At 48.1% G+C, this 26,514-nt stretch overlaps 1 protein-coding gene across 1 annotated transcript; it reads left to right on the top strand.

Moving 5' to 3' along the window:
* Positions 1 to 111: 111 nt before the first annotated feature.
* On the top strand, positions 112 to 3,910 carry LOC306815959 (serine/threonine-protein phosphatase 4 regulatory subunit 3B-like; the record flags this gene model as incomplete). Its single annotated transcript, XM_079332446.1, has 6 exons — positions 112 to 118; positions 1,137 to 1,295; positions 1,972 to 2,141; positions 2,481 to 2,620; positions 3,072 to 3,279; positions 3,827 to 3,910. The coding sequence occupies 6 exons, from the start codon at positions 112 to 114 to the stop codon at positions 3,908 to 3,910; spliced, it is 768 nt and encodes a 255-aa protein (XP_079188572.1).
* Between the last annotated feature and the right edge of the window lie 22,604 nt (positions 3,911 to 26,514).

The raw sequence follows: 26,514 nt of genomic DNA, 5'->3' as shown, positions 1-26,514 counted from the left end.
CTCTATTGCTATTATTATGGGCAGAGGACAACAAATGATAGGGTTTTTTAATTGAGTGGCATGTGGTCTGACAGCAACTTTAAATAAGCAAAAGATAAGCTAATTTTGCTAATGCAAGGTATGTGTATGGGGCATTGTGCCAGTATTAAACCACACAGTCCCATGTGTCAGGGCCATAGAATTGTCTGGCCATAGCTCTCTCCATCTGGATGATAAATCCTGACCTATTTAAATTCATTGCAATGGACCAGAATACCTGTAAAATGGTTTACAGTTTTTTCTGGGCAAAACTACATGCATTTAAGAATGGTTTAAGAAGACTTTGTCAAGCACTTGGAGTCCCTGCTATTTTTTCCAGTATATATATTGGGGATTATTTTAATGACAGCTAGGTTGGTTGGATGTCTCACAAGTTTTTCCCAAAATAAAGAAATTGATCCTGTGTGAAGACAGTTCTGCAGACCCAAAAAACTCAGTAGAATTCTTTGTAAGCTGTTTCTTCTGTTACCACTCTTTTTTCATTTAAAAGGTTGTATGTATGTCAGTGTTTAATGAAGTTATTGTTGTTTTAGCATTTAGAAATATTTGAATTTCTCGATAACTTCTACGACCGTTACATTCATGTTCTTACTGCACCGCTTCCGGCTGATGCATCAGAAGAATGGCATGATATAGGTAAGAACAATTTAATTTTTTTTCCCTTTGAAAGGCAGTACAGTCCTGGTAATGGCAACAGACTTGTGATGCCTGCTGGGAACAGGCTAGCTGCAAGCTTCTATTCCTCCAGGGACAGGGATTATGTGGGCAGGAGTTTTCATAGCCCTTTCCTGAAACTGTGAATGCTGACATAGCTTGATGGTATACTTTGTAAAGATGCACTTCCTTCATGTGTGTTGAAAATAATGTCATAGTTTTACTAGTCTAATTTTAAAGAATATTTACTTATTATAATATCAAAAAAGGCAAAAAAAAAAAAAAAAAAAAAAAGCCACAGTTGTTCTGACCTTCCAAAGAAATACAGTAAAACAAAAATCCACAAAAATATATCAGAAACTGCAATAGCAACTAAATTTAGTGTATGCTGACAGTAGAGGATTTACTTTTTGTACAACTTAAAGCATTAATTTATCTTGTAGATAATTATCAAACGGCAGAAATACTTGCCTCAGTTTTGGAGCTGCTGTCTTTTTGTGTGGAACGGCACAAATACCACATGAAGAGGTACATTATAAACAAAGATCTCCTGAGAAGAATACTGGTCTTGCTGAAATCCAAACACAAATTTCTGGCCTTGTGTGAGTATGGAACTGCTGTGATTTATTTTTTAAAGGCTTTGTGTGTCCTATGTGGAAGGTGTAAGAGTGTTGATGTACACTTGAACTCAGAATTCATGCTCATTTGCTGTGTTTCATTGGCTACAATTAAGTCATTTGGGAAAAAAGAGGTAGCAGCTATCTGTAAGCACAGACCAATGCAGTTTGTGGTGAGAGAAGAACTGTTGTCTCTTTTGAAGTCTACAGGGATCCTTTCAAATCTCCATGACAGGATCCTTTGGAATAAGATTTCTTGCCTCATTTCAGTAGAAATTGTGTCCTTTCTTAATAATGTCCTGAATCTGGTTCTCACTGTGGAGAGTGAATGAAATCCTGGGAAGCAGGGTCTTTAAAGACTCAGGGCTGGTTCTGGGAGGGGAACACGGAAGAAGAACACACAGGAGTTGATAGTTTAACTTGACGCATGCTGGAATGCATTGCTGCTGGACTTGAGACAAAAAATCCATGATTCCTGATGACCTTCAAATACCCAGGAAAGTCAAAGAAGGAAAGAAAGGTCACCTGTCAACAAATCTGCTTCTGTGCTTCGGGGCTGCATCTTCCGCTTGGGATAACACCAGGTTTTTCAATTCTTCCGTAAGAAGGTGGCAGCCCTGTCATGTGCTTGTTGAATGCTTGAATACCTTTCTTCACACAGGTGCTCTTCGCTTTCTGAGGAGGATAATTGGCCTGAAAGATGAACTGTATAACCGCTACATCACTCTGGGAAACCTGTTTGAACCAGTTGTAAATGCTATGTTGGACAACAGGAATAGGAGCAATCTGCTCAACTCTGCCTTGCTGGAGCTGTTTGAATTCATCCGAATGGTAAGTTCAGCAGCAGCTTCAGCACTGACATGTCCATGACCTTGCAGGGCAAGAGGCAAAAGGAAGATTTCCAAGATAGCAAACATCCTGTTTTAATGGAACGGTCACAAATTTTGGGACGTTGCTGAGTCTATTGTCCATTTCTAAGGGAAGTTTAATAATTCTCTCTAGATTTCAGCTCTTTTCCTAAGAATAAATCTGATTGCTCCCCATTCGTTCTTGACAAGAATATTTTGGTTCTAGATAAGGAATCAGTTACTTTCCAAAATAAAGTTGAAAGCTTTCCGATTTTGTGCATGCGAACTTTTGAGAGTGAAGCCCTGTTTTGTTCTTATTCAGGAGGGCATTCAGCTCCTTATTGCTCATATAGTTGAGAACTTCTCTGATGCACTGGAATCTCTCCAATACATTCCCACATTCCAGGGACTGAAGACAAAATATGAGCCAGAAAAAGACCAGCCAAATCAGAAACCAAACAGGTATGGCCCAGTTTCTGTCTAACGAGGATGCCAGTGCCTGCCATTCTGCAAGCCTACTGGTTGGTTTTTAATTTCCCATAGAGCAGCAGAAGCAGGTGGCTGGGATTGGGGTTGGATTTCATTCCTTCTGAAAACTTCTTGGGTTAGAGTAATCCCCCATCTACCTTTTATTGAGTAGAGCTGATGTGGTCAGTAGATTAAATGTTCCACTGAGAAAACTCTCAGCTTATGAAGAACAGAATCTTGCTCTGTTCTTCTGAGTTAGAATTCAGTCTGCCTCATTATCAGCTGTGTATTTGTGAAGCTTCTGGTGAGGGTGAAAGCAGGGATGGAGCTGGATTGTCTTCCCCGAGTCACCTAATTCATTCTAAAGCTTTGGAAGCCATTTATGGCCTGACTGAGTCTGAAACATCAGGCAAAGCTTTAATCACTTGTCCTGTGTCTCTTGCAGTGTCTCCTCCAAATTGCCTGGTGAGACATTTGTCAAAGGAGCAATGAGCTTACGGGTGGATGAAGATCAGTTCAGTGAAGGCGAAGAGAAGGCAGCTCCAATGCCACCAGCAAGCTCCAATGGCTCCTATCCACCATACACAGCCCAGACCACAGTGGAGACAGCCCCCAAGGTGGGAGAGAACTTTTATGGAAGCTCCTATCCTCGGGTAGGACAGCAGAGCAACCTCCTAGGGCTTCACTGGCTGTAATGCGGCACGGTCAGCAAATAGCCTTGTACAGGGTGTCTTAGGGATAAAATCATCCAAATCCCTGACTACTTTCACCAAGAATGAAACCCTGACTAGTTTAGGGTATGGTTTAAGGAGGATAGGATGGGACTGGAGTCTGCTGTTATCTGGTGGACACAGGGTAATTTTGCCTCTTCTGCATAACTAAACTGTTCCTACTCTGGCTTTCTTCCCTGCCCAGCTAGTGCTCTGTGTGTGTGATATACAGATGGGATTGCCTTTTTTGGAGTCTATTCCCCATCAGGGAATGAATACGTGTTTTTAAGCAGACAAAATGTAGGAAGTGATACCTCTTTTGTGCCTTTTACAGCTGAGCATTATTTGAATCTTAGCTTCCGAGGAGCTAGAGAAAACTCTGGCAAGAATTTTATTGCTCACCCCTTTTGACCTGGGGGCAAAACAGATGTGCAGACTGTATTTTTTTCAATGTGTGAATTTCATTTTTGTACCTTTTTCTAATTGGCAGAGAGGTCTATTTGAAATATTTGGTTATCCAGATGATGAAGATCGTGAGACATCTCCAAAGAAAAGAGCTCGTCTGGATTCCTAAAGGAAACTGAAATTTCTAAATAAGGACTTTTTAATGGGTTTTCCAATGCTGCAACTATTTAATGTTAAAATATGGAACCAGCTGCAGTACATGAAATATATCTCTCTTGTAATATATGTTATTATAGAATAAGAATGTAATGGTAATATATGTTTAAATTATAATAGAGTAAAATATAATATAAGTAATATAATTAATATTATGCAATATAGTAGTAATATGTAGTAACATATGTTAGGTAAATTGCTCCTGGAACAGTTTAAGGTGAAGCTGTTATGATGTTTTGGAGATTTAGCTGGTAGTTTAGGGTAATACCTAGTTTCAATTGTAGCTCTTGTTTGGAAAAAAATTGCTTTCTGTATAGATATGCTCAGATAGTTTGTTCATCAAAGAAGTTTATTTTGTACTAAAGATCCCAATGTACTTGTTTTACACCATTTGTAAGTATGTGGCAATATTAATGCTGACCTGTAAAATTCAGGAATTAAAATTGAACTCTGTAGTTTCATAGGATGTGTTATTTGTAAGTACTATTTTAATAAAAAGTTACATGAAACCTGACTGGGTGGGTTTGCTTCTTTTCCTGTGAAGTACTGCTCCAGTCAGTGATGTCATGCCCTGAGCAAAGGGTAACCACATTCTTGGCTTCTCTTTCAATCTGTCATGGCCAAGCCAGTACAAGGTTTCAAAAATATTTCTACACTTTTTCGACTGAATTGCAGGTGGCATCTCAAACTTTGCAAATAAAGAAATTCTTTTTTCCTAATTTTATTTTAGCAGATTTCAGTATCTGGTTGTTTATGGGCTTTCAAGAGGCTGAGGCCAGTGGTTGAGCAAATCTGCACTGCAGGGATGCTCTGCAAATGCAAAAAGCAAAAGCAAAATTAGGAAAATTGAAAGTGGATAAAATTTATTTAAGTGGAGACATTTTTTGCTGAAAATAAATTTATCTTAAAAAAAAAAAAATCCAAAAAACCAAGCCCAACCTAAACTGACCAAACTAAAATAATGTAATAACTATACAATGGCTCTTGACCAAGGCAGGCTTTTTAATGGTAGTCTAGACTTTAATAGATTTGAGTTGTTTATTTCAAATATGTGTGAACAGATATTGCCTCTCCTGCCACATATACAGGGAAATTTAGGCCTCACTTAAAAAGGCAGAGTGCAAGAATCATGAAATCATGAGTTCAAAGTGTTTCTCTGAATTATCTGTCTATTTAAGATTTCCCTCTGCTAGAGAAAAATCTCTGTTACAGAAGTTGCAAGTTAAGCAAATCTATCTGCATGGAAAGTAAACCAGGTTACAAACACTGTTTTGTGGCTATTTAGATATAGCTCATATTGGTGACTGTCCTATTCCAAATTAGAGGATTGCAAGAGGATAAACATATCTCTAAACAAAATTAAAGTGCAACCCTTACACTGGTTGCTTTTCTTGTCTCCAGAAAGCAGCAAAAATCTGGGTAGTTTTATCTCTAAAGGTTCGATGTATGAGTGGACAAAAAACTCTGTGCAAGTGGAAGTTACTGGAATGCTGTTACTCCTCAGGAATTTGGTTGCAGAGCTGGAAGATTTCAAATTCCAGATTCCCAGAATGTCATAGTTCCAACTGTAATTTGGGTGGGGAACTGGAGGATTCTAAATACCTGACACCTGACTTCTGTTATTCCCAAGGAATTTGGAAGGGGAACTGGAGGATTCCAAATTCTCCATACCTGGAGTACCATTATTCTCCGGAAAATTTTGTGGGGAGCTGCAGGATTCCAAATTCATGACACTATGAGTGCTGTAATTCCATAGTTTTGCTGGGAATCTGGGAGGGAAGCAGGAGGATTCAAAATTCTCACTGCCAGGATTGCTGTTATTCCATGGGAATTTGAGAGGAGAAGTGGAGCTTTCAAAATTCCCAACCCTGGGAATGCCATAATTCCAGAGGAGTATGGGAGTGGACCTTAAGGAATCTGAATTCCTGACACTTCGAGTTCTGTTATTCTTTGGGGTTTTGGGTGGGAATTTGGAGGGTGTAGGAGGGATCTTACATTCCCGACTCCCGGAATGCCATTATTCCATGCGATATTGAAAGTGCAACTGGAGGATTCTCAATTCTCGACCCCAGAATGCTCTTTTTCCATGGGGATTTGGGTGCTGTCCTGGAGGGTTCCAAATTTCTGACTCCCAGAATTGTGTTGTTCCCTGGGAATTTGGGTGGGGAGCTGGAGAATTCTAAATTCCTAATGCCTAGGATGCCGGATATCCATGGGAATTTGTAGGGAAAGAGGGGAATTCTGAATACCCCATGCCTGGAAGACCATCATTCCATGGGATGTCTTCTGAGGATCTGGAGGAGTCTAAATTCCTGACATCGGGAATGCTGTAATTCTGTAATTTCAGTAGGAATCTGAGAGGGAAGCAGGAGGATTCCAAATTCTCAATGCCCAAATCGCCGTTCTTCCATGGGAATATGTGAGGGGAACTGGATGATTCAAAATTCCCATAACTGGGAATAACATAATTCCGTGGGAATTTGGGAGTGGAACTGAAGGATTCTCAATTCCTGACACCTGGAATGCTGTTATTCTTTGGGGTTCTGGTGGGAATTTGGGAAGGGAGCTGGGGCATTCTAAGTTCCTGATACCTGGAAAGCCGTGATTCCATGGGAAATTGGCTGCAGTGTTGGAGGATTCAAAATTCCCAGTGTCCAGAATGCTGTAATTCCATGGTCTTGGTGGGAATTTGGGAGGGGGACTGGAGGATTCTCAATTCCTGACACCTGGAATGTTGCTATTGCTTGGAATTGGGTGGAAGTTTGGGAAGCCTTATGGGCGATTCTAAACTCCTGACTCCCGGAATGCTATTTTTTCCGTGGGAGTAGGGGAGTAGAACAAGATGATGCTCAATCCCTAAAACCAGGGAACTAGTTATTCTATGGGAATATGATCGGAATTTGAGCAGGCTATGGGGCATTCTTATTTCCTGACACCTGCGTGCCATTTATGCATGGGAAATTGGGAGGGCATCTGGAGAATTCTCAATTCCTAAGGGCCAGGATGCTGCAATTCCATGAGAACTGGGAGGGGAACGGGAGATGTTGAAACTTCCAATGTCCAAACTCCTGTTATCTCATGGAAATTTGGGATGGAACATGGACAGTTCGAAGTTCATGATGCCTGGAATCTTTCTTTTCCATGGGAATTTGGGAGCGGAACTAGAGGGTTCAAATTTTCCAAGGCCCAGAATTCTGTAATTCCACTGGAGTCTGGGAGTGGAACTGGAGGTTTCTCAATTCCTGACACCTGGAATGCTGTTATTTTTAAGGATTCTGGTGGGAACTTGGAGGGCCTACAGCGATTCTACATTCCCGACACCCGGAAATGCCATTATTCAATGGGATATTGGGACTGAATTTGGAGGATTCTCAATTCCTCAGAGCCGGAATGCTGTTCTTCCATGGGGGTTTGGGTGCGGCACTGGAGGGTTCTAAATACCCAATGCCTAGAATGCTGTAATTCCTGGTGTTTGTGGGAATTTGGGAAGGGAGCTGGAGGGTTCTCAATTCCTGACGGCTGCAATGTTGCTCTTCCTTGGGAATTGAATGGGATTTTGGGATGCTTTAGGGGGGATTCTAAATTCCCGACAAGCGGAATGGTGTTATTGCATGGGAGTATGGGAGTTGAATTGGATGATTCTCAATTCCTGATGCCTGGAATATCATTATGCCATGGGAATATGTTTGGAATTTGAGAAGACTGGGGAATTCTAATTTCCCAACACCCGGATTTGGGTGCAGAGCTGGAGGATTCCAAATCCCTGACACCCAGAATTCTGATATTCCCTGGGAATTTAGAAGGGGAACTGGAGGATTCCATATTCTCCATACCTGGAATGCCATTGTTCTCTGGGAATTTGTGTGGGGAGCTGCAGGTTTTCAAATTCCTGACGCCAGGAATGCTGTAATTCCACAATTTGAGAGGGAATCTGGGAGGCAAGCTAGAAGATTCAGAATTCTATCTGCCAGGATTTCTGTTAATCCATGGGATTAAAATTCTGAAAACCGGGAATGCTGTAATTCTACGGGAGTCTGGGAGTAGATCTGGGGGATTCTCAATTCCTGACACCTGGAATGCTGTTATTCTTTGGGATACTAATGGGAATTTGGAGGTCGTAGGGGTGATTCTCAATTCCCGACACCCAGAATGCCATTATTCCATGGGAATATGATTGGAATTAGAGAAGGCGATGGGGGATTCTAAATTCCTGACACCTGACATGCTATTATTCCATGGGAAGTTGGGAGGGCACCTGAAGATTTCTAAATTCCTAATGCCCAGGATGCTGCAAATCCATGGGAATTAGAGAGTGGGGGACGGGGTCTGGAGGGGTCCGAAATGGCGATGCCTGGACTGCTGTTATTCCATGAGAATTTTGGAGGGCACATGGAGAATTTGAATTTCATGATGCCTGGAATCCTATTTTTCCACGTGAGGGAAACTGGAGGGTTCAAAATTCCCAACACACAGAATACCATTATTCCATGGGAATTTGGGAGTGGAATTGGAGGACTGAAAATTCCTGAAATCTTGAATGCTTTTATTTGATGGGAATTAGGGGGGAATTTGGTAGAGCGTACGGAGTGCTAAATTCCTGACACCCAGCATGCCATTATTCCATGGGAATTTGGGAGGGCAACTGAGATCCTCTCAATTCCTGATGTCTGGAATGCTGTTACTCCACGGGAATTTGGTTGCGGAGCTGGAAGATTCCAAATTCCTTGATACCCAGAACGCCATTATTCCAGTCGCAGTTTGGGTGGGGAACTGGAGGATTCCAAATCCCTGACTCAGAATTCTGTTACTCTCTGGGAATTTGGAAGGGGAACTGGCGAATTCTAAATTCCCAATGTCGTGGCAGATATAATTCCATGGGAATTCGGGAGGGGAACTAGATGATTCTACTTTCCCCCTGCCTGATACGCTTTTATTCCATGCGCACTTGGGAGGGCATATGGAATATATGAAATTTCTAATGCCTGGAATGCCATTATTTCAAGGGAATTTGGATTGGGAACTGGAGGATTCTTATTCCTTACACGTAGAATGTTGCTATTCTTTGGGAATTGGGTGAAATTTTAGGTTGTTAAAATTGCTAAAATGCAATTTTTAAATTGCTAAAATTTAGGTTGGGGGGTTCTCAATTCCCGACACCCAGAATGCTGTTATTCCCTGGGGAATTGAATGCAAAGCTGGAGGATTCCAAATTCCTGAGAGCCAGAATCGTGGTTTTACCTGAAAATTTGGAAATGCAACTGGAAGATTCCAAATGTCTGATTCAGGAAAGCTGTAATTCCATAGTTTCGGTGGGAATCTGGGAGGGAAGCAGGAGGATTCAAAATTCTCGCTGCCAGGATTTCCATTATTCCATGAGAATTTCTGAGTGGAACTGGAGAATTCTGTATTTATATTGCCTGGGATGCCAGAATTCAATGGGAATTTGGGAGGGGAAGAGGAGGATTTCAAATACCTATCTCAGGAAGAGCGTTATTCCATTGGAAGATTTGTGAGGATCTGAAGGATTCTAAATTCCTAACGCCAGGAATGCTGTTGTGAAAAACACGGTTCACTGTTTTGGGAGAATTAAAGGGTTTAATAAAAAAGACAATAGGAGACATATATAAAGCAAAGGGTTAAAACGGGCGGGTGCTTGGCATGCTGCCGAGAGCACACCACTGCTTCGGGAACACCCCTTTAAATACCTTCTACAATCCATCCCTTTGTTACATATTCATAGACCTTCCTGCATAGTCAGCTGTTTCTGGGAACTGTTTAGCATGGCCACTCCTTGGGTCCGCCTATTTAGAGCGTGCGTGTTTCTTGGCCTGTGGTTTTATTCTTCTCCTTATCCCTTTTAATTTGGGTGGTGGTCCCAGCGGTGAGTGTTGATAATTGTCCTGTCAGCTGGAGGGTCCCCATCACATGTTCACGGGCTCTTATCTTTGACTAAGTGGGTAGTTTAAGCAAACTATCTCTAAAAAACTTATGTCTGACTTTTACTATTCACCAAGACTATATCCATATAGAAATGCTATTTTGACATTATACATATAGCATTTATCCCAATACTTGCAAAGAGCCAACAACGTCATGCATTTATAACACAAATATATTTCGTGTCAGCTCCAAATACCCCTCCCCACTTCAAAAAACCCACCCAGAATTTTGGGGCGAGCTCCCCCTCCTCGGGCACCTGCGGGATGCGGGGGGCGATGGTCTGGGGGCGAAGGAGCTGCGGATACAGAGAGCGGGGAACGCACGTGGTGCCTCCTCTCGATCCTCTTTATCCTTCCTCCTCCTCTGTCTCTCCTCTTCCTTCTTCTCCTCCCCTTCCTCCGACCCTCTGGCTGCGTGGTCAGGCCGGGACACGAAGGGAAAAGGCCCGATGACCCCCAAACCCAGCTGGGGAAGCGGACCTTTGAAGGGGAAAATGGGAAAGAGGTGGGAGAGGGGGGACAGTGGGAAGTGGGACCCACTGAGGGTCGCCCAGTTAACCCCAGGACCCCCAAGCCCCGTCCCAGCCCCCCCAGTTCCCTCCGCACCCCCGGCTGAGTGGGGGGCTCAGCCCAGGACCCGTCGTCGTTCGGGGCTCCCCCGAGTGCAGCGAACGGGAGAGTTCCTGGCTCGGAGCGGCCCCAGAAGAGGAGGGGATCCTGTCCCTTTTTGAGGGCGTTTAAGGCTCTTCAGATCCATTTGAACAGGAGTTTTTATCTTTTTAAGGTTTTTGGGTCGGGTCCCACCACTACAAGGGCTTTTTTCTCTCCCCATTTTAGGGTGTTTGTGGGGCCACAGCCCCAAAGGCCCCTTTTAAGGGGGGATCATGATGGCTTAAAGTTACATTTGTAGGGGAGCCCCCACTACAACCCCCTGTAGGAGATGTTTTGTCCCCCAGGGTGGATTTTAGGGATTGTCTCTACCATCGCCGCTTTAAAGAGCCGTCAATTGGAAGCCCCACTGAAACTGCACTTAAAAGTGCAACACCATTCCCGCTGATTCCGGCAGTGGACCCCGGGGGGTTTGGGGTTCCCGGGAGGTTTTGGTGGTACCTGGGCGATGCCAGTGACAGAGCTGGGGACCCCGTGGCGGGTATGAAACTTCTCACTGCGCTTGGGCAGCTCCAGCGTGTTCAGGGAGATCCTGGGGGGACCGGGGGGTTCTCTGCAAATCCCATGGGACCCCCCTGAACTCTCCTCACCGCTGGATCTGCTGCAAGCATCTCACCCAAATCACTGAGATCTGTGATGAGTGACAGCCTAGGAGTGTTTCTCACTGTCTGCCGCACTGCACGGAACACCCCAGGCAGAGCACTCCAGGAGGAAACTTCCATGCGTTTCTTCCCCTTCTGGTCTAATCCCTGCCATATTTCCAGAGACATTCCTGGCAGGTGTGCCCCAGGTCATGTGTGAATTCCTCAGCCTCGATCTCCTCTGTTTCCCAGCACCTCTTGGTGACCTGGGCAGTGCCAGCCATCACCACGAATGTCCCGGATCGCAGCTGGAAGGAGAGGAATTCCCGGCTGTCCTTGGTGAGCCCATGGGATCCGCGGACGCTGCCGTGGGACAGGAGGGCACAGGTGGAAACCTCCTGTAGCAGGGGTTCCCTGGATGCAGCAAAGGGAGCTCCAAGGGTCCCCGGTGTCCCCACCTGCAGCACAGGGCGGGGAAAGCCGGGATGGCCTGGAATAGGGGTCAAGGGTGTCCTCAGTGCTGAGGGAAGGAGGGGCTGGGTGCTGGGAAAGGCAGGAATAGGGGTGCAAGGGGTCTCTGGGTCAAGGAGAAGGGGACTCTGCGGGCTGGGAGAGGCGGGATGGCCGGGAAAGGGGTGCCGGGGTTACTGGTGCCGGATAAGGGGGTGCAGGGTGGAACACATGGCTGGGAATGGGGGTTCGGGGGGATCAAGGCGCCCGGGAATGTGGGTGTAGGGGCCTCTCCGTGCTCCGGAATGGGCGATCAAAGAGTCCCGGGGCCGGGGGTCCTCCTCAGCTCTGGCCGTCCCCCGGGGCCCCCAGGAGCGCCCCAGCCCCAGCGCTGGAGCCATGGCGCTGCTCGGCTGCGGCCCCGCCCCTGAGCAGCCTCCGGCCCCGCCATTGGCCCCGCTCTTTCCTGCCAGCCAATGGCAGCCCGAGTGTGCAGAGGCGTCACCAGATCCCGACATTGCCGCCGCCTGCGGAAGGGAAAAGCCACAGCATCAGAGAGCAAAAGCGGGGGGAGGGCACGGGGCATTCCCGGGAATTCCCCTGGATCCCCTCCCGGGATCCCCCGGGACCCTCCTCAGCCGCGCACTGCGGGACCCCCGGGCCGGGCTGTGCTCAGCTCCCGGGGCCTGCGCTCCAGCTCTGCCTGCAACCCGCCGCCTCCGGCCCAAAGCGGGGCAAGCACCGCCAGCCGCGGATCCATTTTTTCCTGCGCCTGCAGCTCCGAGCCCCGGCGGAGCAGGACTGGGCGCTGCCACTGCGAGCCCTGATTGCCAATCTCCTTCTCTCTCTTTCTCCTGTTCTCTCCCTTTGCTGTGGGTGATCATCAGTCCCAGAGTGGCCGGAGAGCCCCGTGCCCAGGTCGGGTTTCCCAGGAAAGGGAGGCCTGGGGGTGAGGTGCCCTGGGCCAGCCGGGAATGGGGGTCCGGGAGACCGCGAAGTTAAAAATAACCAGAACCGAAATCTTTAACTAAGGAGCTCTTCTTTACTAAAAGCAGCAGGGAACCAAAGTGAATGTTTTACAGCAGTACCGTTGTCTAGCCACGCAAGAAGCGAGGTACCACACACACAACAGAGGATTTTTCAGGCTGGGGAAGTGCCCATGGACTTACTGTGTCTGGTATTGTTTAGGGCTGTTTGTATGTAAAGTCGCTTTAGAGAAGATGGTGAGCTTACAACTGGAGGACGAAGGCAATTTTTAGCAGCTGGTCCTGTAGCTGACTGTATGGTGTCTGGAGGGTTCCCGAATCTTGTATTGGCTCCCTGTTCCAGGGGCTTTTTCTCTTCAAGGGAGCTACCATGAAGAGTGGAGTTTTGGGAGCTTTGTGATTTTACACGTTGGGCACGTTCTTTCAATTGATGGACAGGAGGGGAGCAGCAGCAGCCAGGCCAGAAATGAGATAAGGGAGAGGGTAACAGGGAACAAACTGGAACAGGGAATACAACAAACTGGATTTAAGGAAGGGAATACAACAATCAGATTAAAGAATGAACTGGGGTCATACAGAACAGTGTATTACATGATAAGGTAAGTGACAATTCCAACTCTCTAACAATCCTCATTTATAACCTTCGGGGAGATAATTTATCACAGTGCTGTAGCTTAATATTAAATCTGGCTTTTGCTGATCCCGTGTTGGGGATTTTTCAAATGCTCTCAGCCCCTGGTTCACAACAGGGTGAAGGAACCCTGGCCCAGGCTCTGGCCCTGGGACATGGGGACGCTGCCGGGGGGTCCCTGTCCCCCTGTGCCACCCCCAGGGCCCGGTCCCTGTCCCTGTGTCAGACTCTGGGGTCGATCTTGTGGAACATCCTCTGGGGGAGGCTGCGGCATGGGGGGCAGGGGGCACCTGGGGGGACAGGGGACCCCCCTGTGCACGAGCAGCGTTGGACTGTGAGGGGACATTGCGAGGGGGGAACGGGGCAGAGTGACCTCCCCAGTGACCTCGCACAACCCTGTGATGTCACACAGCACTCTATGATGTCACACAGCCCCTGTGATGTCACACAGTCATTGTGATGTCACACAGCCCTGTGATGTCACACAGCCCCCAGTGATGTCACACGGCCACATGTGCTGTCATACAGCCCTGTGATGTCACACAGCCTCTGTGATCTGTGAAGTCACAGTCATTGCTGTGATGTCACACAATCTGCTCTGGGATGTCACACTGCCATACTGTGATGTCACAGCCTGCTCCAGCATGTCACAGCCCCTCTCTGATGTAACATAGCCACCCAGTGATGGCAGAACACACTCTCTGATGCCACAGCCTTGTCTGGGACATCACACAGCTGCTCTGTAATGTCACAGTCTGCTGTCTGATATCACAGAGCCACCCTCTATGATGGCACAGTCTCCTCTGTGACCTCACTGCCCTCTCTATGGTGTCACACAACCGTCCAGTGCTGTCACAGCCCACTCAGCAATATCACAGCCTGTTCTGTGATGTCACAGCCCAATCTGTGACCTCACACAACCCACCCTGTGCTGTCACACAGCCCCTTTCTGACATCACAGCTGCTCTCTGGCTCCATGACACAGCCACAGAGCTGCTGCTGTGCCACAGCCCCCTCTGGGATATGACACAGCCCCTGCCAGTGCTGAGCACTGTGAGCTCTGCCTGTGCCCTGCTCGTGTCCCTGCCATGCCCTGGCAGTGCCCCAGCCCTGCTGGGCTGTCACAGGAGCTGCTCCTGGGCAGAGCTGTCTCTCTGCAGTGCTGCCCTTGCCAGGAGCTGCCTCTGTGCTGGAGCCTGGCCCAGCTCAGCAGCACAGGCACAGCACAAGGACTTGAATCACCCTCTCAGGGCTTTGGTGCTGTTTGCATCAGATTCAGTACCTAAAAGAGTGTGCTCAAAAAACTTCTCAAGAGCTCCAAGTGAGATTGAAGCACTGAAGTTTCTCATATTTAACTAGATCCCAGTGAGGGCCAGAACTGAGAAAGTGTCCTCAGGTCTCAGTTAGAGCAGAACACTGGAGGCACTGATGGCAGGTGGGGACAAAGCAGGGAAAGGTGTCTCTGGTGCTGAGAACAGCAATTCTTTGTTTCTCCAGTTGTTCTCTGCTATGACAAAAGGATCCACCATCTCTGAAGCAATCCATCCATCTCTCCCAGGTCTCTCATCAGCTGTCCTCAGACTCCACTCCACTGAGCACAGAGTTCCTTTGCCCCTATGCAGTAATCATGTTCTTGCAGCCGCCAAACCCCACCTTGGGATGTCTCTGGGCCCTCTCCAAGGTGTTGGCAAATGAAAACATTCTCCTAGTAGTATAAGGAATTGAGCAGAAGAACAAGGCTAGCCAGTCTTGTTTGTTCTTGCTACTTTTGTATGGGAACAATCCTTGCATAGATAGAATTTTGGATGCCAAATCACAATTTTATTCATGGCCCCTGGACGAGAAGTTTGGTTCATTTCCATAGGTGGAAAGAAGCAGTGCCCGAGTGTCTCAGGACTAGATGAGAGGTGACCACCAGAGGCTGTGCTGACACCTTTTGTCTGGGAAAAATCCTTGAATACAAGGAATTTTTTAAGGTAAGTCCAATTTCAGCCATGCTCATCAGGAAGGAGAGAGGTTTCTTTTCCATAGAAAGAAAAGCACAGGGCCCCAGTGCTCCTGGGACTGATGAGAAGCAACCCTCAACATGCCAGGATCTGCCAGACCTGCCAGGTGGTCCATGGGAGGCCAAATGAGCCAGACCTGTTCCATCTTCCCTTTGGTTCCATGGGGTCCCACAGTGTCACAATGGTCTCCATGATTCCACAGGGCCTTGCAATGCCACAGTAGTCTCCATGGATCCACGGTGCCCTGTAGGATCACAACGGCGCTTTAGCTGCACAAGGCCCTGTAATGCAACCATGGCTTCTTGGTTCCACACAGCCCTGCTGCTGCTCACTGGCCCCTTGCAGTGACTATGTGGCCCAGCAGTATCACAGTGATGTCTTTGGTTCAACAGGGTCCCCAGAGTGTCACAATGGTCCTTTAGATCCTTGTTACCTTGCAGTTTTACAATGATCCCTTTGATTCATTGTGCCCTACAGTTTCACAATGGTGCCTTGGTTCCATGGCGTCCCCAAAGTGTCACAATGGTCTCCACAGGAAGGAAACCACAGAGCCCCAGTATTTCAGGGGTTAATGAACTGCAGACACCAGAGGCCAAGGCCAGCCAGACATGTCTGTAATGGCAGCTTTTGTGTAGGAGAAATCTTTGGATATAGGACTTCTGGAGGTGGAATCCCAATTTTGGCTGTGGGCACCTAGAGAAGAAGGATGGTTCTTTTCCACAGGAAGGAAAGCATGGAGCCCCAGTGTTTCAGGGCAGAATAGAGGTGACCACCAGAGGCCAAGGTCAGCCAGACCTATGTGTTCCGGCAACTTTTGTCTGAGAGAAACTCTTAGGGATAGGAATTTTGGGGGGAAAGTACTTAGTTTGGCCATAGGTGCCTGTGCCAAGAGGGCCGTTTCTCTTCCATATGAAGGAAAGCACTGAGCCCCAGGGTTTGAAGGCAGGTGAGACCTGGTCCCCAGGTAGACAAGGGCAGCCAGACTTGTTGCTAATGGCAGCTTTTGTGGAGGAGCAATCCCTGGATATTGGGAATTTTGAAGGGGGAATCCCACTTTGGGCATGGATGCTTGAGTCAGAAGGGCAATTATTTTCCTTTTGAAAGAAAGCCCAGGGCCCCAGTGTTTCAGGGGCACATGAGAAAAGACCCTCAACATGCCAAGGGAAGTTGGACCAGTCAGGCCAAGCCAAACAGACCTGTTACCTGTTCCCTTGTTTCCATGGGGCCTTGTAGTGTCACAATGGGAGTGTCATATTGGATCCTCGGTTCCATGAGGCTCAGCTGTGTCACACTGGCCTCTTGTTTCCATGGGGCTTCACAGTGTCACAATGGTCCCTTGTTTCCATGAGGCCTTGCAGTGTCAGAATGCTTTCCTTGGTTCCATGGGATTGCACAATGACATAATGGCCCCATGGTTCCACAAGACTGCAGTGTCTCAACAGTCTCCATTATGAAGTGTCACAATGGCCTCTTGTCTGCACGATTCCCTGGTGTGTCACAACGGGCGCCTCTTTCTTCCATGAGGCCTTGCAGTGTCACAGGGGTCTCCTTGGTACCACAGTATTGGGATATAAATACTATGAGGAACAGGGCAAATGAGAGATATTGTAAAAGATGGTTTATTGCCTTATGGCATCAGTCTCATAGAATGGTGAGATATTAATGGTGCTATATCCAACGCTCTAACAGAAGCTGCCTCATTCTCAGTTATAATGCCTTATGTTAGTTTTTAGCCAATCAAATACTTCTACAAAGCTTGCTAGTGTCTTTTTATACCAATCATTTATTGCTTTGCCTTTCACGGCTTTGCCAAAATGAGTCATTTTTCAGTCAATCATATAACACTTCACAAACTGAGATGAATATACCTAAAAATTTTAACTGACTTTATAACAGGTTCTCTTACTAAATTTAAAGTATTTTATTATCTTATTTAATATATTGCTTTGCTTACAAATTACATATTTCTGTTTGCTTAAAATATATTTTTTCTTAAACTGCAAACTTTTATTCTTGTTTTATATCTGTTTCACTTTAATGCTTTAATTCTCCAAGCCTTCTCCAAGGTGTGAGAGTCCATCTGAGCCTCTCGTCTGTTTCTGCCCATCGACCCTCACCTGAGGCCTGCGCTGGCCGGGGATGGGAGGAACGCCAAGTGACTGTTCCGCAGGTGATGCCCACCAGGACTGGTTTCTCATGACAACTAGTCACGGGGTGCTGACTCAACAAAGCTCCCACAGATGGAAGAACAATGGACTGGTCTGGTATGGGCTGCCCTGTGTGTGTTCGTAACAACAAAGATGGTTTGGTATGCCTTGAAACATCCTGTTTCCACCTGTTCCTCAGGGTAATGAGCTCCACATACAATAGTCCATAAATCTTCCCACCTTTTGGCCAGAAGCCACTCACCTTGGGAAAGGACTATAAAAGTGACTTTCTCAGAGGAGACCCCCTGAGATCTCCCCAGACAGCAACAGACATCTATTGGCTGCTCCACGAGGATTCGTCTGCCTGTCTTGGTAGCTATAATCCTGACCCCCCTTTCTCTCTCTCTCTCTGTCTCTATCCCCCTATCGCATTTTGGTTGGCACTAAATAAAGTGCATTTCTGTAGAAGTAAACTGGTTTTGTTCCCTGCTGTGTCTTTCGCACTCTGAGATCCATAAAAGAACCAGTCACCACTCCCGCTCAGGTTGGGCAGACCGTGACATTATTTGGCAATTGGATGTAGTCGGCAATTGGATTCCCGATACTGGAGGAGTTGGGGTTTTCTGTGCACTTTGTACCAGGGGAAGACCTGTGCCATTTCAGCCACACCTAGCCTGTCAGTACCGTAAGGATTGAACAGTGCTAGAAAGCAAGGGAGGTGGTATTGGGTTCTTCCCGCAATCTGCACACAGACCCAGGTGGATAATCAACTCCATTCCAGTTATCGGAGAATGTTTTCGAAAGGATCTCAACTGAGCAAAAGATGGGACTTGTGTTTTTTGTTGTTTGCTGCTTGGTGTAGTTGAGGACACAACCATTGCGCAACTAAAGAAAACCTCCCAAGCACTTTGGTCCCCTCAGCCACCCAGGGAAGAGAGGGGGTTGTCCCCAGCAGAAGTCTGGATGTTAAGTCTTGACCTTCCTGAAGTGTTTTTTTTCCCTTGCACATAATTGTAACTCACAGAATATTGTTATTGTTGTTGTTTAGTTGTTGTATTTGACTACTTCAGATCGCGAAGAGACAAGTGGTTTTTGTAGTTAAGTTAGTACCTCCCAAGTAGTGTGTCTCTTCACCCGCTCCAGGGACGAGAAGGGATTCACAGTTTCAGCTGTGTTTTTTGTGTAACTTTAGGTGTGTCTCCCTGAGAGTGGTTTTAGGCCCTTTGTAAAAATGTCTGAAAATGATAAAGCTGCATTTTACGCTTTACTAGCTAAGTATAATGCCAGACCCTCCCAAGGGGGGGAAGACTGGGCACACAGTAATTGGTTTAATTTAGAAAATGTGATTGATAGAATGCATTCTTTGCAACATGAAACAAAATTCAAACTGAGCAAGAAAAATAAAACCATACTTTCCACAGTTCTAGGCACTTGTCTTTCAGCTCCTGTAGAATCTCATTTTAAACGAGTGAGTGAGGAAAATGTAGTGATAGACTCCTTGCAAAACCTGGTGGAAGCTTTGCAAAAACTATTACAGGAGAAAACAAATCAGGTAGAAACTCTTGAAATCCAACTATAGCAGAAAAGAAATCAGGTATAAACTCTGCAAAACCAACAAGAGCAGGAAAGAAATCACAACTATTTGCTACAATTATCACATGTCTCACAACATGCAGATACACCTAATGACAGAGAAGAAAAGGAAACATATCACATAAAGCAGATATACCCACAGAGAGAACTAGTACACATACAAAATTGTGGGGAAAATTGCTGCTCTAAAATGAGACCTCTCGTTAAAACAGAATATAGACACGTGAACAACGAGGATTTTGACCCCCACATAACCTCCAAAGAAATACCATACACTGCTACTGAATTGGCCAAATTAAAGAAAGAATACTCACGCCTCCCACAAGAATCTGAGACCGAGTATATTTTTAGAGTTTCACTCACTGGAGAAGATCAAATTAAATTAAGTGAACAAGAAGTCAGTGAGTACTGGGGGCCTGGAGTTTTCTCAACAACTGGAAACTCTCGTGTTCCACGGTCTCTGACACAGCATGCAGCCTACTGGGCTGGGGGACTTAGCCCCCTAGAAAGAGGTGATCCTCTTGCCATAACTGGCACCCCAGACCAACTCCTAGAAAACATTAAAAAAGCTGCCTGCTTGCAAATTATACAGGAAATAAAATTCACTGCTGGCCATAAATCACCTATGCAATTATCTGTAAATGTAAAACAATACTCTCTTCCCTCTGTTGCCAAAAAAAGGCTCAAACCGGTTATACAGGACTTGCAAAACTTCCCTGTATGGCCAATCCAAAAACCCAAACCTGACACTGTAGCTGTGTACCAATACATAGATGATGTATTGATAGGAGAAGAAGAAAATAAAGAAGTGAGGGATGTGCAACAGAAAATAATTTTCCACCTAGTGTTATGGGTTATGTTTTGACTAGCTCCTCTCCCTACCCCCCACCATGGAGCTGCCGGCCCCTCCTCCAGGCTGTTTTATCTAGCCGGGTGTTTTTTGGCTTTTGGGGCTTTTTGCCGCTGCTTCCGCTGCTCGCTGCTTTGGCTGCTGCTTTTGCTGCTGCTTCTGCTGCCCCCCTGCCCCCCTTCTCTCCGCTGCTTCAGCTGCTTTCCCCCCCCCCCCCGGCTGCCTAAACTGCCCCTCTCCCTTCCCCCCCCCCCATCCCTAAGATTTGCACCGGCTCCAGAGGAAACAGATCTGAACTTCGGAGACCACCTCTGGAAGTCTGCCAAAGAAGCTCTGCTGCCCTTCCCGGCGAAGATCTGCCGAGGTCATCTCAATCTGGGTCTGTGCTGGGAAGTGTTTCTTTTATATTTTGTTAATAAAAAAGTTTTTTCCACTTTCCCCTGAAGAAAATTCTTTCCGAGTTTGGTGAAGGAAGGAATTGTAAGGGGGGGAGGGGACCCTTTGGAGGTCTTTTTCCTAAAATTTGTCCCAAACTTGGACAAATTAATTTGGTGGCCCGTACTGGGAGACCAGAAAAGTGGAAAAAACTTTATTCTAATAATATTTTGTTTTCAACTGTTGGTATTGGTATGTCTATTGAATCCAGAATGTCTTTTGTTGTGGGAGCCTGCCTGTATGGGTGGTTATTAAGTTTCTTTGAAGTGTTAATACCGTTGTGGTCGTTGGGCTTGTTTACCTATCCAGAGATAGCTCCGGTGCTCTCTTTAATACGAAGTTTTTGTATTAAAGGGGTATTAACCAAAATACTCATCGGGCTAGGCTTGGTGATAATGGCATATAAGAGATTTATAAGAATGTTAGAATCGGCTTCAGGAATATATAAATCATGGCTTGTGTTATTTCTTAGAGGAGAAGCAGGAAAAGAGGATTTTCTGCCTTTATTTCCTTTCCTCTCCTCTGAATTAGTTACATCTGTATTAGAAAATATTCAGACCTCCCTGAATATTAAGGACATTATCTTTTTGGCAGTTAATTTGTTAAGTCTTTGTTGCACCATTTGCAGTTTATACAAAATTAAGGCCGAGATTTCTAAAGGGGCTGGGAGGACTCCTGATTTGGGAGTCAAGCTGGGCAGGAGGAATCTTGAGTGGAATGGTAAATGGGAGAAAATGGGCCAGATTTTAAAGGAGTTTTCTGACCCCATAATTTGGGAATTCCCATCAGAACAGATTCAAAATCCGATTGAGGTTGCAAGGTACTTAAAGGGGAAGTGTCAGGATGGTTCTAAAGAGAAAAGGATTATTGCAGTGAGCTGGGCCCTGGCACATGCATATCGTACCCTGCTAGGCACGATAGAGCAGGAGACAGAGGAAAGAGAACAGGGAGATAAATTATCCCCTATCCCAGTGACTCAAGTTGCAGCCAACCCCCTAGGCCAAAACCCAGCAACTAAACTGGAGAACAAGCCCCAACCAATGGCTGTGGCTACTAGTACGAGAAGTGGGAAATGCACCAAGAAGACTGATAGGCTAGTGGAAGATGATGATGATGATGATGCTGGAGAGGGACCTTCAACACCTCCTGATGTAAAATCAGGAGTTAAAACAAGTAATGGAAGAGCAGAGACTAATAATGAATCCCTTTCCCTGAAGGATCTTCGTGGTTTAAGAAATGATTACACCCGGAGACCTGATGAATCTATTATTAGCTGGCTGGTTCGTCTCTGGGATGCAGCAGGGGAGGCCACAGTTTTGGATGGCTCTGAGGCGAGACATTTGGGGTCTCTGTCTCATGATCCTGTTATCGACCAAGGTGTGATGAGGGGAGCTAACCCTCAAAGCCTTTGGGCACGGGTCCTGGATAGCGTGGCACAAAGATATCTGTGTGCAGATGACCTATATGTGCAGCAGACCCGATGGAAAACCATAGAGCAGGGGGTCCAACGCCTCAGGGAAATGGCAGTAGCAGAAATTACTTTTTCGGATGACGTAACAACTAGAAATCCAGACCTGGTACCATGTACACCGGTGATGTGGAGAAAACTTGTGCGGCTTGGGCCACCTGAATATGCGTCTGCCCTAGCGATAATGAAGAGAGATGAGGTGTATGAGACAGTACTCGATATGGCAAAGAAGCTTCGTGCATATGCGGATGCAGTACATGGCCCGACTCATGCTAGAATTGCAGCTGTGGAAACACGCTTGCAAGACTTAGAAGATAAAATAGAGAAAAATCATCGGAAACTCAGGGAGGAGATTAAGGAGGACCTCCTCCAAATTTCAGCTGTACAGATTAGAGACCCTGGTACCCAACGCAGACGTTCCCCCAGTTGGGAGAGGAGGTACACTGCCCAAGCTGAATTGTGGTTTTTCTTCTGAGATTCTGGAGAGAACATGAGAAGATGGGATGGGAAGCCTACGGCTGCTCTGGCAAAACAAGTGCGGGATTTGAAGGAAGGAAAGATTGAAAGAGGAAGTTCCACCAAAAGGAAAGCCACTCCTGTTTCTCGCAGCCAAAGTGCCAAATGTGATACTGATAATGACATGTCTGACACTCTTGAGGGAACCTCTAAGATGTATGCCTCAGAAAAGAAGGAGAAACAGGCTTAGAGGGGTCCTGCCTCTAGCCAGGGCGAGGCACCGGGGGATGCTCAGGGCTGGGGGGTCTCTGGCCGTGTCACACCAGGGGATGCTCAGGGCTGGGAGGTCTCTGGCTGTGTCACACTGGGGGATGATAGGGCTGGGGGGTCTCTGGCCGTGTCACACTGGGAGATGCACGGGGCTCACTTCCGTCTGGTTCTGTGGTGTCACAACACTGCCCTGGGTTCCACCAGGCTCTGTTGTGTCACTATGGGGCCTCGTGTTTGTGAAATTCTGTTGGAATTCAAAATGCAAGGAATTCTACAACATTGGGCCTGTCAATCAAAGTCTAGAAAACAACACAGCATTTGACCTGAAGCCTTGGGAAAATCTTCCAACTTAGGTGCTAGAAGCGAAAATGTAGATTTAATACTCAAAGCAGAGATGTATTTAGAAGAGAAAAAGTTCAGCTATAGAGTTTAAGATATAGAAAAAGTAGTTGCAGAAGAGACAAAAAGTCTTAGACTAGGTCTGTGTGCCAGAACTTGATTCGCTAAGAAAGGTCACACTGCAATTAGACTAAATTTCTTAGTTTTGAATTAAACATTAATATCTGTGTTGGCAGTGTTTTATTGGTGAATAAATCCTTAAAAGACCTTGTAGGCAGAAGTTTTGCAACTTCCGGCCATGCCGTTGACACTTGTGACAAGAACTCACTTTTTTTGTAGAAGATAAGAAAAAGAAACTGCACATTGAAAAGCAACTGGAAGTCCTGTCTCCTGGCTGGGACCCCCAGAGATCCCTCCTATTGGCCTGGCCACCCACAGAAACCCCTTCCTCTGCTTCTTGCAGGGCCTGACTGGGCTCCAGGAGAGCTGCGGAGGCACCAGGAGTGTCTGGAGCTGCTCCCGAAATCCCGGTGTGACCCCAGCCCCTCCCCCACCCCGCCCTCACACCTGCCCCCCACCCCGACCCTGGGCCCTAGCCATGCCCCTTTTGGAGTTCTCCTCCTCCCGACCAATCAGATTGCTCGGTCACACTGTGGCCACGCCTCCTCATTGTTACCTCACAATGCAGGACGTTGGCTGCTCCGCCCCCACGCTTGTTCCTCGATGCCTATTGGCTAAAGCTAAAAGGGGCGGGGCTTGCTCCGGGTATATAAAGAGCTGCGGTGGCTCGGGTCGGGAGCAGCGGCGGCGGCGGCGAGAGGAGGAGACCCCAGGAGAGGAGCCCCGAGCAGCGCCAGGAGGAGACCCACGGGGCGGGCACAGATCCGCTCTGTGCCATCTGCCCGGCAATGAAGGGCGCGGAGACCCCACCCATGACTCCGCTCCACAGAGACCACCCCTTCGCCAGCGCACACCGCGATAAGCACAGATCACCCAGCCACCCCTGCATGGTGGAGAAAGACCGCGGTGACCTGACCCCCCCACTTCTCCACACAGGATAACCACGGAGACACCCTGCTCCCCGGTTCTCTCCTTAGGGAGAGGAGGGTGGACCCAAACAGAGCTTCCCCCCGGGGGCAAGGACAACGACGGAGACCCACTGAGCATCCCCCCAGGGTCGAGGAGGACGACAGACCCCAACAGAGCATCCCCCCAAGGGAGAGAAGGACGACGGACCCTGACAGAGCATCCCCCCAGGGGCGAGGAGGACGACGGACCCCGACAGAGCATCCCCCCGGGGGCGAGGGCCATGACAGAGACCCACTGAGCATCCCCCCAAGGCCAAGGAGGACGACGGACCCCGACAGAGCATCCCCCCGGGGGTGAGGATGACGATGGACTCGACAGAGCATCCCCCGGGGGCGAGGAGGACGGACCCCGACAGAGCATCCCCCCGGGGGTGAGGATGACGATGGACTCGACAGAGCATCCCCCGGGGGCTAGGACGACAATGGACCTGACAGAGCATCCCCCGGGGGAGAGGATGACGACGGACCCCGACAGAGCATCCCCCCGGGGGCTCGGTTCGGGAGCAGCGGCGGTGGCGGGAGAAGGAGACCCTGGGAGAGGAGCCCCGAGCAGCGCCGGGAGGAGACCCACGGGGCGGGCACAGATCCGCTCTGCGCCGTCTGCCCAGCAACGAAGGGTGCGGAGACCCCAGCCGTGACTCCACTCCACGGAGACCACCCCCCTCCCCCAGCGCACACCGCGATAAGCACAGATCACCCGGCTCCCCCTCCATGGTGGAGAAAGACCGCGGTCACCTGACCCCTCCCCACATCTCCACACAGGATAAGCACGGAGGCACCCCACTCCCCGGTTGTCTCCTTGGGGTGAGGAGGGTGGACCCCGACAGAGCTTCCCCCCGGGGGCGAGGAGGATGGACCCCGACAGAGCATCCCCCTTCTTGAAGGCGACCAAGACAGCACAGCGTGCCAACGGTAACGTGGATGGACAGCACTACAGCTCCCCCAAACCACAGGGGGTCGGACACCACCCCGGATCAACACAGGTAAGGACAGACAAGCCCCGGGACAGCGAGGGACCGCGCCGGCCCCCCCACAAGGGAGGGTTTTGACCATCGTCCCAGCCAGCTAAAAATAAGGACAAAATAAAGTTGAAAAAAAATCACATCAAGTGTTGTTCCTGATCTTTGCTCTCCCAAGGAGACACTCGCCACTCAAACCAAGTTTGCAACCCCGCCCGCCCCGTGCAGAGGCAGACGGAGACCCTCGGGTGGGCAGGGAGCACGGGGGGGCCTGGGGGTGTCTCCGTCCCCCTCCTCCCTGGGCGGTCCTGGGGGGTCTCAGGCCTCTCCAGGTGGGAATGGCGGGGCTGGGGGCGTCTCGGGCTGTGTCACACCGGGGGATGCTCAGGGCTGGGGGTCTCTGGCCGTGTCACACTGGGAGATGCACGGGGCTCACTTCCGTCTGGTTCTGTGGTGTCACAACACTGCCCTGGGTTCCACCAGGCCCTGTTGTGTCACTATGGGGCCTCGTGTTTGTGGAATTCTGTTGGAATTCAAAATGCAAGGAATTCTACAACATTGGGCCTGTCAATCAAAGTCTAGAAAACAACACAGCATTTGACCTGAGGCCTTGGGAAAATCTTCCAACTTAGGTGCTAGAAGCGAAAATGTAGATTTAATACTCAAAGCAGAGATGTATTTAGATGAGAAAAGTTTAGCTATAGAGTTTAAGATACAGAAAGAGTAAAAGTAGTTGCAGAAGAGATAAAAAGTCTTAGACTAGGTCTATGTGCCAGAACTTGATTCGCTAAGAAAGGTCACACTGCAATTAGACTAAATTTCTTAGTTTTGAATTAAACATTAATATCTGTGTTGGCAGTGTTTTATTGGTGAATAAATCCTTAAAAGACCTTGTAGGCAGAAGTTTTGCAACTTCCGGCCATGCCGTTGACACTTGTGACAAGAACTCACTTTTTTGTAGAAGATAAGAAAAAGAAACTGCACATTGAAAAGCAACTGGAAGTCCTGTCTCCTGGCTGGGACCCCCAGAGACCCTTCCCATTGGCCTGGCCACCCACAGAAACCCCTTCCTCTGCTTCTTGCAGGGCCTGACTGGGCTCCAGGAGAGCTGTGGAGGCACCGGGAGCGCCCGGAGCTGCTCCCGAAATCCCGATGTGACCCCGGCCCCTCCCCCACCCCGCCCTCACACTTGCCCCCCCCCCCCGACCCTGGGCCCTAGCCACGCCCCTTTTGGGATCCTCCTCCTCCTGACCAATCATATCGCTCGGTCACACTGTGGCCATGCCTCCTCTCTGTTTCTTCACAATTTGGACCGTTGGCTGCTCCGCCCCCACGCTTGTTCCTCGACGTCTATTGGCTGTTCCTAAAAAGGGCAAGGCTTGTTGCGGATATATAAAGAGCCGCAGTGGCTCGGGTCGGGAGCAGCAGCAGTGGTGGGAGGAGGAGACCCCGGGAGAGGAGCCCTGAGCAGCACCAGGAGGAGACCCACGGGGCGGGCACAGATCCGCTCTGCGCCGTCTGTCCAGCAACAAAGGGCACGGAGACCCCACCCGTGACTCCGCTCCACGGAGACCACCCCCATCCCCCCGCCCCCAGCCCACCCCAAGGTACATACAGAGACACCCCAGCTCTTCTCAATATTAGGTGGAGGATGGTGATGGCCGGCCCCACCGCAGAGCAGCGAAAGGGC

This window comes from Erithacus rubecula, assembly GCF_903797595.1.
Source record: "Erithacus rubecula genome assembly, contig: scaffold_315_arrow_ctg1, whole genome shotgun sequence".
NCBI lineage: Eukaryota > Metazoa > Chordata > Aves > Passeriformes > Muscicapidae > Erithacus > Erithacus rubecula.
Note: the sequence above shows the minus strand (reverse complement) of the source record. Positions and strands in the feature narration are given on the sequence as shown.